This window comes from Balaenoptera acutorostrata, chromosome 15 (genome assembly GCF_949987535.1).
Source record: "Balaenoptera acutorostrata chromosome 15, mBalAcu1.1, whole genome shotgun sequence".
Lineage (NCBI taxonomy): Eukaryota > Metazoa > Chordata > Mammalia > Artiodactyla > Balaenopteridae > Balaenoptera > Balaenoptera acutorostrata.
Window position 1 is genome coordinate 14670261 of NC_080078.1, and position 16518 is coordinate 14686778.

Genomic DNA, 16518 nt, shown 5'->3' on the forward strand with positions numbered 1-16518 from the left:
TCTCATATTGAAAATGCAGCTTTTATGTGGGTGCAGGATTGTTATAAAAAAGGCATACCTACAGACGAATATGAGTCAAAAGGTAAAGTCATTATATGACAACTTAAAGCAAAAGGAAGGTGAAGGATCTAAAGCTTGAGAATGTAATGCCAGCAAAGGATGGTTTGATGATTTTAGAAAGACGTTTGGTTTTTAACATGTCAAGGTAACAGGAGAAGCAGCTTCTGCCAACCAAGAGGCAGCAAAGGAATTCCCAGCAAAGAAAATCATTGAGAAGAAAGGATATCTGCCGGAACGGGTTTTTAATGTAGTCAAAACTGCTCTATTCTGGGGTGCAAAAAAAAAAAGCCTAAAAGGACATTTATTAGTAAGGAAGAGAAGCCAGCACCAGGATTTAAGGCAGGAAGGGGTAGGCTAACTCTACCGTTCTGTGCAAATGCAGTCGGGTTTACGATCATGACTGCCCTTCTCTATAAAGCTGCTAACCCCTGAGCCTTGGAGGGAAAAGATAAACACCAGCTGCCAGTCTTTTGGTTGTACAAAAAGAAGGCCTGGACGATGAGAACACTTTTTCTGGACTGATTCCATGGATGCTTTGCCCCTGAGGTCAGGAAGTACCTTGCTGGTGAGGGACTGTCTTTTAAAGTTCTTTTGATATTGGACAATGCCCTTGGCCATCCAGACCCCATGAGTTCAACAGCAAAGGCGTCCAAGTGGTCTCCTTGCCCCCAAACACAACGTCTCTAATTCAGCCTCTAGATCAGGGGGTCAGAAGGACCTTTAAGGCTCATTACACATGGTACTCTACGGAAAGGACTGTCAGATCCCTGACAGACAGAACATTAGGAAAGTCTGAAAGGATTACACCACTGAAGAGGCCATCCTTGTTCTAGAAAAATGTGTGAAAGCCATCAAGCCAAAAACAATAAATTCCTGCTACAGAAAGCTGTGTCCATTTGTTGGGCATGACTTCACAGGATTTACGACAGAGCCAATCAAGGAAATCACCAAAGAGATTGTGGATAGAGTTAACAACAACAACAAAAAAAGGTGGGGCTTCAAGATACGGGTCTTGGAGAAACTCAAAGAGCTAGCAGACCCCACACCAGAGGAGCGAATAGAAGGTGACTGCATGGAGGTGCGCGCTTCCTAACCAGCGCCAGACGACGAGGAAGAAGACAGAGCAGAAGCAGTGCCAGAAGCCAAATGGACACGAGGCAATCTCAGAAGCGTTCGCTTATTCAAGACTGCTTTTGACTTCTTTTACGACATGGACCCTCCTATGATACGGGCACTGAAACCAAAGCAAGTGGTGGAAGAAGGACTGGTACCATATAGAAACGCTTTTAGAGAAATGAAAAAGCAAAAAAGTCAGACAGAAATTACTAGGTATTTACATAAAGTCACACCGAGTGTGCCTGCCTGCCTCGCCTGCCTCCCCTCCCCCACCCCCGAGACAGCAGGGAGATGCTGACATGTCCACGGAATCTGAGCAACACGGATGGCCACGGCAGGGTTTTGAGAAGGGTGGCCTAAGCAGGGTGGATCACGTTGGGTGCTATGTTGAGAACGGAGGGGCAAGCAGAGAGGCTAACCTGCCACAAGGATATTACATAGTCTAAGCAAGAGATGTTGGTGGCTTGGACCAAGGTGGTGGCAGTGGAGGTGGCAAGAAGGGCTTATCAGCTGGGCCTATTTCAAAGGTACAGTCAAAGGCTCTATTTTGAAGGTATGTTTGAAGGATTTTCTAATGGATTGGATGTAGGTTATGAGAGACAGAGAGGTGTCAATGATTTCCATAAAGTCTTTGGCCTAAGCAAGAGTCACCATCAATTGAGACAAGTTGGCGGTAAGAAAGCCTTAGGGGTAACATGGGGGTAACAAGTATTGGGGGGGGTGGGAAAGGGGGTGGAGGTAGATACCATGTGTTCAATTTTGGACACGTGAAGTTTAATATGTCTGTTAGATAGCTGAATGTGTGTCCAACATTCAAGTTTGGATTCTGGGAGAAAGGCCTAGGTGGAAATAAACATTTTTGCGAAATGGATGGTATTTCTATCCAAGGGCCCGAAGCAGATTACCAAGGCAAGAAGGGCAGTTAGAGAAGAGGACCAAGGACTGAAGTCTACGCAATCACATATCTGAGGAAAGGAAGAGGGACCAACAAAGGACACTATCAGGGAAGAATGAGGAAAACTTAAAGGCAAAGAGATCAACTGCCATCTTCTCTGAGAGCTACAGCTAATAAATATCAGACCACTACAAAAACAAACAAAAACCAATACCAAAAAAAGGCCTGTGGATAAGCCTTTTAAAAGTATAACTCTGGGATTTTAAAATTATCTTAATTTTCTCAAAAGTAAGGCACTGAGAATATGTAAAACCTTAGTTCTCTCCTTCAAGAAGCACATTTCTATTTCATGCTCACTGTCAGAGGCGATTACAGTGCTCCCCCAAAAACAAGGCCCTCAGGGACTCAGCCTCATGCTGTCTTTCACTGTCCTCAAAGAAATATGTCAGAAAATAAGACATCCTCCAGATTTCTAATGGAAAGCAGTCCTGGAGCAGGAGGACAGCCCAGGCAACAGCAGACGCTGCATTTCAGTTGCAAATCTATAGGGATATTTCCCACTGTGTGTGTGTCTGTCTCTCTGTCTCTGTCTCTGTCTCTCTCTCACTCACACACACAGAGTCTGTTCACTTCATGTTTCCCTAAACCTTATCCCTTTCACCTCTAAACTCTGCTTTGGTTTTGTTTTTTTGTTGTTTTTGTTTTTGTTTTTTGGTTTGGAGTTTGTTTTTTTTTGTTGTCGTTGTTAAGTTTTTTTTGTTTTTGTTTTTTCTTAAGCAACTTTTGTGACATTTCCCTTAGCCTGAACAGCTTCCTGATCCTGAACAGTCACTACAGTCATCATATTAACTAGGAAGCACACTTTATCTCACTGAAAGATGCCAAAGCAGAAACTTAAGATTCCAGAATTTTTATCCTAAGGTCATAGCAATAAGCTGAATAACCCAGAAATAAAAATGATATAAGGTTCGGGCTTCCCTGGTGGTGCAGTGGTTAGGAATCTGCCTGCCAACACAGGGGACACGGGTTCAAGCCCTGGTCCGGGAAGATCCCACATGCCATGGAGCAACTAGGCCCGTGCGCCACAACTACTGAGCCTGTGCTCTCGACCCCGCGAGCCACAACTACTGAGCCCGCGTGCCACAACTACTGAAGCCCATGCGCCTAGAGCCCATGCTCCGCAACAAGAGAAGCCATCACAATGAGAAGCCCGAGCACCACAATGAAGAGTAGCCCCCGCTCGCCACAACTAGAGAAAGCCCACGCGCAGCAGCGAAGACACAACACAGCCAAAAATAAATAAATAAAAATTTTAAAAATGATATAAGGTTCAACGTAGAGTATTCCTATTTCTTTGGGGTTTTTTGGGGGGAGGTTGATTAACCCCCCCCTCTATTCTGAATACTTTCTTATGCCTTTTTTTAAATTGAGGTATAATTGATATGTGTGAGTATTCCTCTTTCTAAAGACTGGACCAATCAGAAATAAAACATTTTCTTCTTTCTTCTCAAATAACAATATAGTTCCTGGCCAAAGATGTTCCTAAGAACCCCTCCTGGCTGAAAGTCATGTATAATATATCTTTGATACAGCCACTTCTACTATGATGTTTATTTCATAAATAAGCTTCAGAAAACAATTAGCAGGTGGTGTTCTCTTCCCTGCCTCCCCGACATTCCTTTTGGATGTGTACTTCAGCACACCTCGTTCCTGAGGACCATCTGTTGGAGACCCTTTATTTTTCGCATTACTTCACTTCTAGCTTAAACTGTAGATAAAAACATCTAGCAACAAATGATGTCATCTTCACCTTTGCACCTTCAGCACCAAGGACGTTCCTCACAAAGAGTGTTCACTCACTTGATGTCAGCTGAACTGATGGGAAGCTGAGCTAAAGAAACCTGAACTCCATTCTCTGAAAACTATTTCTCCCTGCCATGGTGGTATTTAGAGGGGGAGCAGTGAGCATTTTGAAAAAAGGCCGAATTGCACTGTAATTCTGACCTACTTGTAATCAATGTAAAGTTAATTTTGCATGCATATAAAGGGAAAGCTAATAAAAGTCATGGGAAGAAAGCTGGTTTAATGATCAGTGAAATAACTGAAAAGACAATGATTGCCCTTGGGATTGAGAATAGATGCATGAAAAGGAAATGTTTAAAAGATGAGTATATCTTCAAAATGTGCTCAAGGCTGGCCACTCAGCTAAAGCTGGACACTCAGAGGCAAAAACAACCTCTGAGTACCCACAACAAGTCTCATCCTACACAAAAATACGATCATCAAATGACTGAACCAGACCCATAGGAGAGAGCGGGTGATCATCATGGGCTAGGAAAGCACCCTGTAAAACAGGACTCCAAGCTAGAGTAAGGGAAATTATTAATGAGTGACCTCTAAGGAAAGGCTAAAGTGGAGATACCCAGAAAATGACAAACTAAGAAGGAAATGGAACTAATCATATTGTGGTAGTTATTTCACAGTCTGTCTATATATCAAATTGTCATGTTGTACATGACAATGTTATATATCAATTGTACCTCAGTAAACCTGGAAGAAAACACAATGCTTACACAATGCTATATGTCAATTGTACCTCAGTAAACCTGGAAGAAAACAGTCATGTTAAAAAAAATAATAATTTTATTAGCTGTGATAATGATATTGTGTTTATGAAAAAAATCTCATGTTTAAAAGAGATTCATATTGAAGTTTGAAGGCAAATGTGATACTTGGGATTTGTCTTAATTACTTCAGCAAAAAAAAAAAGGAGAGATAGAGAAGTAAGTATGGCAAAATTTTGACAATTTTTAAATAGGGGAGAAAAGGATATGGGGGTTTATTGTGCCATTCTATCTTGTGTATACTTGGACATTTTCATAATACGATTTTTTAAGAAGTTTAGATTATAAAAGAAATCAGGGCTTCCCTGGTGGTGCAGTGGTTAAGAATCCGCCTGCCAATGCATGGGACACGGGTTCGAGCCCTGGTCCAGTAAGATCCCACCCACATGCCGCGGAGCAACTAAGCCCATGCGCCACGACTACTGAGCCTGCACTCTAGAGCCCACGTGCCACAACTACTGAAGCCCGCGCGCCTAGAGCCCGTGCTCCACAACAAGAGAAGCCACCGCAGTGAGAAGCCCGCGCACGGCAACGAAGAGTAGCCCCCGCTCACCGCAACTAGAGAAAGCTCACGTGCAGCAAAGAAGACCCAATGCAGCCAAAAATAAATAAATAAAATAAATAAATAAATAATAATTTTTAAAAAAGAAATCAGATCAATTCATGTTATTAGTAAGGAAAGATAACCATGGTATATTAAAGGGTAAAAATAAAGCACTGTAAGTTTTAAAAAAGGAATAAATGTGGAACTAGGAAAAAAAATAGACTCTCCACCAGGGGCTGATATGAAATCTAGAGTTACATTCCTGCATCTTTAGCATCCAGAAGTAGGATGTGTGTCAGAGCTGCACCCAGGTGATGGCACACGGTTCAGAAAAGGTAGAGTGACTTGCATGAGTCTCACCATCCTCACCCTGAAGCTGACTATCCAGAAAGGAGGGTGACCTGTTTTATTTATACCCTGAAGGATGAATAAAAGATAGAACACAGAGATTTCACTGATTGCAGGAGGAATTCAGGTTCATTAAAAAAGAAAACTTGAGATTATAACCACTGATAAAGACTGAGTGAAGTTATAAAATCTCACTGCCAAGTTGAATGCCCACAGAAAACAACCATCAATTTGAACACCAGATTACTTTCTGCCAAGAGCCAAGAACATAGAAAACATAACTAATACTCTGAAATATTAAAATTCTATCATCTTGCCAAAGTTATAATAAAAAGAAAAAAATTAACATTTTTGTATCATAGACCACCCCAGTTTTCCAGAAGAACTTTGGATTCTTATAAATTATGTATTTCATCCTTTGGTAATTAGGTTTTTTTTTTTTTCCTTTTCTAATACTATAGTTTCACAGCAGGATTTGCTTTGGTTATTATAGCAATGAGACAGATTTTCAAAAAAGTAATGTCTTGATTAAGCACAGAATAAAGTAAAAAGCATTAACAAATAGTCACCACCATCCAAAAATTGGAAACTAAGGAAGTTCTCATCTTAGTGAAAATATAATGAATGAGAGCTCCTTTATGCCCATGTGCCGACCTGTCTACTGCCCATCACACCTTCAAATATACACCTGTTTTCTACAACTACTTTAAAGAAAAACTGCTTTGGTACCCTGAAGAGTGTCAGTGTACAAATATCAACCAGTTCCAATTTGGAAACCTTTCTAGAAAATTTATTGTCGATTATATAAAGACATGATTTGCTGACATGGTAACATTTTGTCAAGTCAATTAAGGTATGCAAAAAGAATCCTTTGTGAGACTTACAAGGGCAAAGTAGATACTCTGTTAAAGCTGTTTTTAAGGATGAAATGAATGGCAGTTGTTGAATGTTTGGCGGTCATCCTCACCCCCTTAGGCATTCTCACCCCTACTCAGGATTCACTTGTTCACAGACATGCTCTTTCTTTCTCCCTGCAATCCTGTATCTGTCCTCCCCCTACAAGACAATATATATATATATGTTTTAAAACTCTTTTGTCTCTTACGCTATGGATACCTAAAGACAAACCATCTGAGATGCCTACTGATTAAAGCAAGCACAAGGTGAGATTTCCCTGGTGGTCCAGTGGGTAAGACTCCACCCTTTCAATGTCGGGGGTGGGGGGAGCCCGGGTTTGATCCCTGGTCGGGGAACTAGATCCCGCATGCATGCTGCAACTAGGAGTCCACATGCCTCAACTAAGAAGTCCGCATGCTGCAACTAAAGATCCTGCGTGCCGCAACTAAGACCCAGTGCAGCATAAATAAATAAATAATAAATAAAAATAAATATTAAAAAAAAAAAAAGGCAAGCACAAGGTTACTAACCAGGTACACCTTTCTGCATCCTCCAACAAGCTAGGCAGACAACAAAAACTATGTGTTCACCGACCTCACCTAACACGTTATTAACACAAAGAAAGGCAGCCTCATGATTTATTCATCTCTTATTTCCATTTAAAGTGCACTTGCAAAAATACTCCTGTCAGAAAAATTACCATCAAAACTCAGATTGTCATTCTGTATCAAGGACACCTCGGAATGGAAAAATGAATGTCTACTCCTCAGGGCTGCTTCCTCCCATACAAATCCCCTGGGACACAGTGTATTCAGGGAGATTCCCAGATGTCCAGGAAACACATCTTCAGCCATCACCCCATTATTTAAGGGTTCAACTGACTCTTTAGGCACTAAACCAAAACAAACTGATTAGACTCTAAAGATAAAATTACTGGCATTTCCCTGCTTCTGATATTATTACCAGGGATGGTTCATTTTATGTGTCAACTTGGCTGGGCCATGGTGCCCAGATATTTGGTCAAACATTATTCTGGATGTTGCCGTGAAGGTGTCTTTTGGATGAGATTAACGTTTAAGTCAGTGGGCTTTGAGTAAAGCAGACTGCCCTCTCTAATGTGGGTGGGCCTCACCCAATCAACTGAAAGCCTTAAAAGAACAAAGGCTGACCTCCCCCAAGCAAGAAGGAATTCTGCCAGCAGACTGCCTCTGCATCTGAACTGCAATTCTTCCTTAAATTTCTAGCCTGCTGGTCTACCCCAATGGATTATTTTTATCTATCTTTTTGATTGGCCAAACCTGCACGATTACATGATCCAATTCCTTAAGCCAATCTCACTCTATCAACCTATCTCTCTCTATATATACACACACACCCAAACAGCATCCTGTTGACTCTGTTTCTCTGGAGAATTCTGACTAGTAACTATCCAAAAGAAAACAAGACTTTGCCTTGAAATTTATTTAAAAGGCATATGGTTTATTTGAAGATCAACAATCAATAATATTAACTAAATCAACAAACAGTCTAAGAAAAGCTAATTAGTTCCTGATGTGGAGACTTCCTAGTTCTTCACCATACAGTTTCATTTAATTTTCCAAAAGACTGGTAAGAGACACTGCTTTATCCAAATAAGAGAAAATGACTTGTTCAAAAAAAAAAAATGCTTGAGACTAAAAGCCAAGATGAAATATTAAAATATTTATTAGCATCTCTGAAGATGTACAATAGGTTAGCACATACATAGACACACACAAATATGTACAGGGCAACTTTCCCTAGAAAATTCATAAAGAATAAAATAAAGGTATAATTGACTATCCTTTATAAATTATTATTGATCTTGAATCATTATTTGCATTGCTTTCCCAATTTCTCCTAGGAAATCAGAATAGTAATAATAAGTACTGCGGTAAAAAATAACAAATAGATTTGGTCTTTGTTCCTGGTTCCCGACACAAAGCTCCTAGAACCCCTGGGATTTCCTGAGTGGTAGGAGTGTCTTTTGTCCTTCATAAGGAGCCCCCTTTGAGCATACCTAAATTTATGCAAATGGGGTGACATAGGGTAGGATCCCTAAATAGTCTCAGGCTGGGGCTGGTCACCAGAAAGACCAAGTGTTTAAGGGACTGGAACTTTCAACCACACAGACCTGTGAGAAAGGGAAGAGGGGGCTACAAATTAAGCTCTGTAACCTCTTGAACAAGATTTGATGAGCTTCTGGGTTGGTGAACATGCCAGGAGGGCGGCCAACTCCATGGGGACAGAAGCTCCTGGCCTCGGGACCCTTCCAGATGTACTTCTCCACCTGGCTGTTCTTCTGTGACCTCTATATATCCTTTATAATAAAATGGTAAAAATAAGTAAATGTTTCTCTGTTCTGTGAGCCACTCTAACAAACCAGGAATCCAAGGAGGAGGGTGCGGGAACTTCGAATTTATAGCCAGTTGGTCAGAAGCACAGGTAACATCCCAGACTTGTGATTGACATCTGAAGTGGGGAGCAGTCTTATAGGACTGAATCCTTAACCTGCGGGGCCTGATGCTATCTCTAGACAGCGTCAGGATTGAATTAAATTTGTCGGACACCCAGGCAGTGTCTGCTGAGACCTGGAGAACTGCTGGGTGATGTTAGGAAAACAACATCAGAAGCACTGTGATCTTAAGAAGCAGTGACCTGACCGAACGAATTTCTTTGCATGAAAGAATCACCTGATCTTCAAAATGCTAATTACTGGGGTTTATAAAGACTCCCATTGATGATGCTAGCACCACAAGAGTGCCTATGTCAAAACAACCTTGGTTGGAATTCATCTTTTTTGTTGTTGTATATGAAAGGAAAGGAGAATAAAGGGGAGAGGACTAACAAGTGGCAGGTGGAGACAGAGGCATGCACATTTAACAGGGAACCTAATAGATTTATTTCAGTTGATCATCTGCAGCTGTCGTTATATCACTTTACAAGTCCTCCACATCTATCTATGGTAGTGGGTCTCAAAGTATGGTCCCCAGTTCAACAACATCGATACCACCAGGAAATCTGCTCAAAATGCACATTCTTGGTTGCTACCTCAGACTTACTGAATCATTCTCTGGGGAAGGAGACCAGGAATCTCTACTTTAATGCACGATTCTGACGCACACTAAAGCTTGAGAACCAGCAATCTCCAGTAGAGTCAAATACTTTGAACTACGAGACACAACTAGATCAGGAAATTCTAGAAACTGAGTGGCAGAATTCTACACATCACTGCGGATCATGTGGAGGAAATCTGATTAATATTAACCCTCCTTTTTTGTAAGGCATTTATTCAAAAATGCTTTCCCAATACTAACTGATATTACTTAAGAATTTTCCAGTGTTCTAAAATTTTCAGTCCATTCACAAGGCTGCTTTGTACCCACCAAGACAGAACAATAGCAAAAGTTTTTAGGAAGAATGAGGATATATTCCCAGGCAAAACTTACAGGCTGAGTGTACCATATTATAAATAGCTAAGCTTTGAATTAAGTTTTTTAATTCTCCCATCATATAAGATATAAAGTTATTAGTAAAAACTAAAAAGGCCAAAACATATATAATATTTCTACAAAGTTTTCACTTTCCTATACGAGAATTTGCCAGCAAGGACAAAATCCTGCCAAAGGAGGCAATTCCTCTGCCAATTTAATTCAGGCTATTAGCATCCCTTTGTAGAGGGACAATAAATACCTCTAAACTGCTTCATCATGTTCTGATGGTTTTCAATGGCTTCCTTTAAGATCATTTCAGCCTGGTCCATCTTCCACCGCCATTCAGTACCCACTGGATTGGTGTGGTGCCTAGAAAAAAGAGGCAGAAGTTCTAAAGGACGCCCTGCATTAAATCTCAGCTAGTTACCGCCTATGAGGGAGTCTATATAATTATAAAATCAGGGTTGGTTTCCTACAAAAAGCTCAGCTATTTATAGCGGTAGTTTACAACTTATTTTGAGTCATGACACCTAGCAGAGAGGGGTAGATGGCAAGTGCCTGGCCAAGACTGAGACTTACTCGGGACAATATAGAACGTGCACCCCTCTCACAGCCATACAACACCAGGTCAATGAGCATCCAGTAAGGACCACCAGTAGAATATTGTTGCAAGACCCTCTCTGAGAGGCAGTGCAATGGGAAGACCTAATTGAAATCCCAGAAAGGAAACAGAGAACAAAGCAGAAAAAAATGTAGAAAAATTACAGCCAACAATTTTCCAAAGTTAATGAGAAACAATTAACCACAGATCAAAGAAACTCGCAAAACAACAACCAGGATATTTTAAAACAGCCTAAAAATACGGTATCTAAACTAATGAAAACAAAAGAAAATAAGAAAACCTTCAACTTAAAAAAAAAGGACACATTACTTAAGAACAAAGGTTAAAAATTATTTCTGACAACTCATCAGAAAACAAATTAAAAAAATAAAAATTAAAATTAAAAAAAAAGAAAACAAATAAGCCAGATGAAACTATAAGGACACCTGAAAGAATGCTTAAAGGAAACAAACTTGTTAACTCAGAATTCTATACCCAGTGCAAATATCTTTCCAAAAATGGAGTAATAAAGACTTTTGCAGGACTTCCCTGGTGGCTCAGTGGTTAAGAAGCCACCTGCCGATGCAGGGGACACGGGTTCAACCACTGGTCCGGGAAGATCCAACATGCCGTGGAGCAACTAAGCCCGTGTACCACAACTACTGAGCCTGCGCTCTAGAGCCCATGCGCCACAACTACTGAACCAGCTCTCTAGAGCCCACGTGCCACAACTACTGAAGCCCACGCGCCTAGAGTCCATGCTCCACAACGAGAAGCCACCGCAATGAGAAGCCCACACACCGCAACGAAGAGTAGCCCCAACTCACTGCAGCTAGAGAAGGCCCGCATGCAGCAACGAAGACCCAATGCAGCATCTTTAAAAAAAAAAAAACCAAAAAAACTGGCAAGCTCCTGATAAAACTGATCAAGAAAAAAAACAACAAATGCATAAATATAACATTAGGAATGAAAAAGGGGATTAATTACAGAAACAACAGAGCTTTAGGTAAATCTGAGTGCAGTGTTGGGCAGAAATTGATTATTACAGATCATTACATATTTGGTCACCATGGCCATTCATTTTTACTTACCGCCAACAGAAGACACATTTATTTGCACATGCCAAGCTCGGGGTAGTTTCCATGCAACGATGGCTTTCAATGCCATAGAACGTATGTTTATAGCAACCTCCTCTCCCTCGGAGCATGGACTGTGAAAGTAAAAAACAAACGATAATTTGAATAAAATCCTCAAAGCAAGGAAACAAAACACCAAGGCATCATTTTAAAGAAGAAACCATGTGTTTCATAAGCATAAATACCCCTACTGGTAGCTGCATGAGGCAGAAAATTAACATTAAAGCCTTATAGTGTTTTGATGGTGTTTGGGTTTTGATACTGCTCTGGGTTTTCTACAACCAAAGAGATAAACCTATGATTCATTAACTCTGAAAGTTCTATAGGGAGGACCGTGGATGCTTTCATTTTGAAATCCACCCAACTGCCTCAAATATTAGTACAATATATAATGCCAAAGGAGAGATAAGACAGGCTCCCAGCATAGGGGGGGCGGTGTAGCGCTCATCTGAAAGAGTATCCCTGCATTGAATAAAGGAGGGTGGGTTAGGGAATGCAACCTGGAGCATATTCTATGTCAACCGAATGGTAGAATTTGAATATACTGAGACTGTTGAGGGGGGCAAACAGCATGTACACAAGAAACAGATTATTCCAAAAAAGAACACTATTTAATATGTGATTGGTGAAACCACGGGAAGTGCAGTAAGAAAGGTAATTTGAAGAAACACTGCAGATCAACTCAGGGTTGGAATCACAAGATACTATCAAGCTTCCTGAGGTATCATCAGAAAGATCCATCCAGGAGCTCTGTGCAAGATGGGCTTGATTCAGTAAAAGTGAAACCTGTGAGGAGGTTACGCAAGAAAGGTCATGGTGACTTGGCTCAAAACATTAGTGGAGGAAACGGGAAGGGTACTAAAGAGGTACAGTCAGTGCCATTCCCAATTAGAGTGGCAAAACAAAGGAAGTCATCCAAGATAACTGAGGTTTTGAGCCTAAGTAACTGACATACTATGGAACTAACAATGGGAACCACAAACGAGGAGACATAGATGGAGAGCCTTTACACATATATAACAGTGTATAATATACATCAGTGTACTGATATTACAGTGCTGTCCACATAAAATCTACCAGCTTGTTACTATATCAGTTGATCACAAAGTCTTATTTTTTGGTCCTGATAAAAGGGGTTCCCCCCGTCCATCTCACTTAGTACTTACACTAAGAAAAATAGAGTGAAGGAAAAATATTGTTCAGGATAACTGTTTCTACAAACTCTCTTCCAAGTTCCCAATAAAATATTCAAGAAGGCAAACAAAATATTTATATCTTGCAAGTAACACTGAAAACTACAAAGTCCACTACATGCAAAAGTCACAGAGTAATTACCACTAAATATCAATATCACGCCAGTGGAGAAACCAAGTTGAAGACTTTCATGTTTCATTCATTATTTAGCAATTAGTTAATGTACTTCAAGCATGCTGTGTACTGAATGTACAATGACTAATAAGACAGAGCCCCTACCCATGATCTGTTTGGAGGAAATGGCAAGTAAGCAAGAAAAATGTGCAATACTATTATGATAGTCTGATTGAATCAATTACGATTCTTTTGCAAGCAACAGAAACGGAGTCTGGCTAAAGAGAAAAAGAATTTATTGAAAGGATTTCACAGCTCATAGACCCATTATAAAGGCAAGAACGAAGGAAGGCTGGCAGCAGGACCACCACTCAATCTCCCAGAAGCCATATACTATAGACACTACCCCTCTCTGGATACCATCACCAGCACCACCCCTGAATGGCAGATACTGCTGCCACCAGCACAAGAATGAGTTCTCCGTGTCCCAGTCCCTTTCCACCACTCACTCCACACTCAAAGTCTCCGGCTGAAAAGAATGACTATCCTAGATGACACTTTTATACCCAAGTTGCCACCACGTGGTACCAGGAAACAGTATCTGTCTTCCTTAGCTTCTGTAGCAGGCAGTGGGCCCTCACATCAAACAAAGCCCGCTTAATGGGAAATTCCCCAAACATGAAAAGACTCAGATGCTGAGCAAGCAGAGAAAAGACAAATGCCCAGCATGGTATTACTGGAGCCCATGGGACAGATGACCAACCCAGCCCAGCCTTCCAGGACCAGTGAGAACGCCTCAGAGGTGAGATGTCCAAACTGAATAATGGAAGGCTAAAAGGATAAAGGGACAGACACATGTGAGAAGGATGGCATGTTTTTCTTTTAAAAACTGTTTTCTGTAAGTTTTACACTTTAGATTTAAGGTCCTGATCCATTTTGAGTTAATTTTTAACTCAAAATGTGTGTATGTTTGTGTGTGTGTATGTGTCAGTGTGTGTACTTTTGGTGTATGTGGTTTGGTGGTGGTGGGTTTTTTTGGTTTTTTGCCTATGGATGTCTAATATCCCCAGCACCATTAGTTGGAAAGGTTATCCTTCCTCCAAGGAATTGCTTTCGAACCTTTGTAAAAAATCAATTAAGCATATTTGTGGGTTTGTTTCTGAGATCTCCATTCTGTCCCATTGATCTATGTGTTCGTCCCTCCACCAACACCATACCATCTTTTTTTTTTTTTTTTTAAAGCACAAACTTGGTTTTGTTTTTTTTTTAAAGTATTTGTATATTTATTTATTTATGGCTGTGTTGGGTCTTCATTTCTGTGCGAGGGCTTTCTCTAGTTGTGGCAAGCGGGGGCCACTCTTCATCACGGTGCACGGGCCTCTCAATATCGCGGCCTCTCTTGTTGCGGAGCACAGGCTCCAGATGCGCAGACTCAGTAATTGTGGCTCACGGGCCCAGCTGCTCCGCGGCACGTGGGATCTTCCCAGACCAGGGCTCGAACCCGTGTCCCCTGCATTGGCAGGCAGATTCTCAACCACTGCGCCACCAGGGAAGCCCGACACCATACCATCTTGATTACTGTAGCAATACAGTAAGCTGTAATATCTGGATATATGGTTCCTCCCCTTTTATTCTTCCTCAATACTGTTTAAGCTATTTTACATTCCTGTGCCTTTCCTTTTAAATTTTATAATAAGTTGTCTATTTCTACAAAAACCTTCCTGGGATTTTAATAGGAATTGCATTAAACCCACAGATCAATTCGGGCAAAACTGATGTTTTACAATATTGAGTCTTTGAATCCATGAACACTTATTTCGATTTACATTTAGATTTTTATTTACATTTACTTAGATTTTCATTGGTTTCTGATTTGAGATCTTTCCTCATTTCTAATATAAGTATACATTGCTGGAAATTTCTCTCTGAGCACTGCTTGAGCTGCATCCTATATATCGATATAATTTTTTTTTTTTACTATCATTCAGTTCTATGTATTTTTTCATTTCCTTTGAGACTTCCTCTTTGACCCAAGGCTTATTCAGAAATGTGTGTTTAATTTCCACATATTTATAGAGATTTTCCTTTTGTTTCTATTATTGATTTCTAGTTTGATTCCATTATGGTCAGAGAATGCACTCTGTATGATTTTAATACTTATAAATCTGCTGAGGTTTGTTCTATGGCCTAAAACATGGTCTATCTTGGTGAATGTTCCATCGGCACTTGGAAGAAATGCATATTCTGCTGTTGCTGGGTGGTATGTTCTCTATATGTCAACTAGATCCTACTGGCTAACTCTACTATTGAGATTTTCTACAGCCTTGTGATTTTCAGTCTAGTAGTTCTAGCAGTTGCTGAGAGGTGATTTCAAAGTGACCAACTATAACTGTGGGTTTGGTTTCTTTTGTTGTTTTTTTTTAATTTCTCCATTCAACTATGTCAGCTTTTGCTTGATTTATTTTGAGCCTCTGATGTTTGGTACATATTCATATAATGCAGATTGATCTTTTTATCATTACAAAATGTCACTCTGTCTCTAGTAATCTTCTTTGCTCTGAAGTCTACTTAATCTGGTATTAATATAGGCAATCCTGCTTTTTGGATTACCGTTGGCATGGTATAGATTTTTCTATCATTTTACTCAACCTACCTGTATCACTGAATTTGAAGTGAGTTTCTTGTAAACATCTTATATTTGGGTCATTTTTTAAAACCACTCTGCCAATCTCTATCATTTGATGGATATATGTAGAATATTTACATCTGAAGTAATTATTTATGAATTAGCCCTAAAATAGTCTACTATTTTATTATTTGCTTCCTGCTTATTCCCTCTGATTCTCATTCCGGTTAGTCTTTTCTTGATTTCCTACAGGTTACTTAAACATTTTTAGGATTCCATCTTAATTTTTTTTTGTTTTTGAGTGTATCTCTTTGTATAGTTTTTGTAGTGGCTGTTCTGGGTATAAAAATATACATACTAGTAGATCTATCACAGTCTACTAGTAAAAACATTTTACCACCTTCAAGTGAAGTGTGGAAACATCCCTTCCATTCAGATCCCTTTAATTTTCCCTCTTTTAAATTAAATATTATTGTCTTGAGTATCACATGATGTTATAATTTTTGTTTCAATCATCAAATATGATTTATAAAAGTTATAAGGAAAATGATCATCTACTGTATGTACCCATATTTCTGCTCTTTCCATCATGCTGCCTTCCTTTCTGGTGCTCTAAGAATCTTTTATCACTTCATTAGGTTGAAGAGCTCCCTTTAGCTGGTCTTTAAGAGAAGATTTGCTAGAAACAGATCCTTTCAGTTTTCTTTCACCTGATAATGTCTTTATTTAATCTTCATTCTTGAAGGATCGTTTTGCCAGTCACAGAAATCATGATTGACAGTTATTTTCTTTCAACACTTGAAAACCATGCGCTGCTTCCCTCTGGCCTCCATGATTTCAGATGAGAAATCTGACGTCAAACTGATGTTAGTACATTGTTTATCTCTAGCACCTTTCAAGACTTTTTTCTT

General features: G+C 40.0%; 1 protein-coding gene across 2 annotated transcripts in view; it reads right to left on the reverse strand.

Annotated features, from left to right (window-relative positions):
- The window catches only part of LOC103017871 (S-adenosyl-L-methionine-dependent tRNA 4-demethylwyosine synthase TYW1), a 214919-nt gene that overhangs the window by 145703 nt on the left and 52698 nt on the right, over positions 1–16518 (reverse strand). For both annotated transcript variants that reach the window (XM_057529605.1, XM_007186512.2), the window contains exons 10-11: positions 11629–11747; positions 10196–10305 (exon numbers count right to left, since the gene is read on the reverse strand). In XM_057529605.1, coding sequence (XP_057385588.1) covers positions 10196–10305; positions 11629–11747 — 229 coding nt within the window. The remainder of the gene's footprint in view (positions 1–10195; positions 10306–11628; positions 11748–16518) is intronic.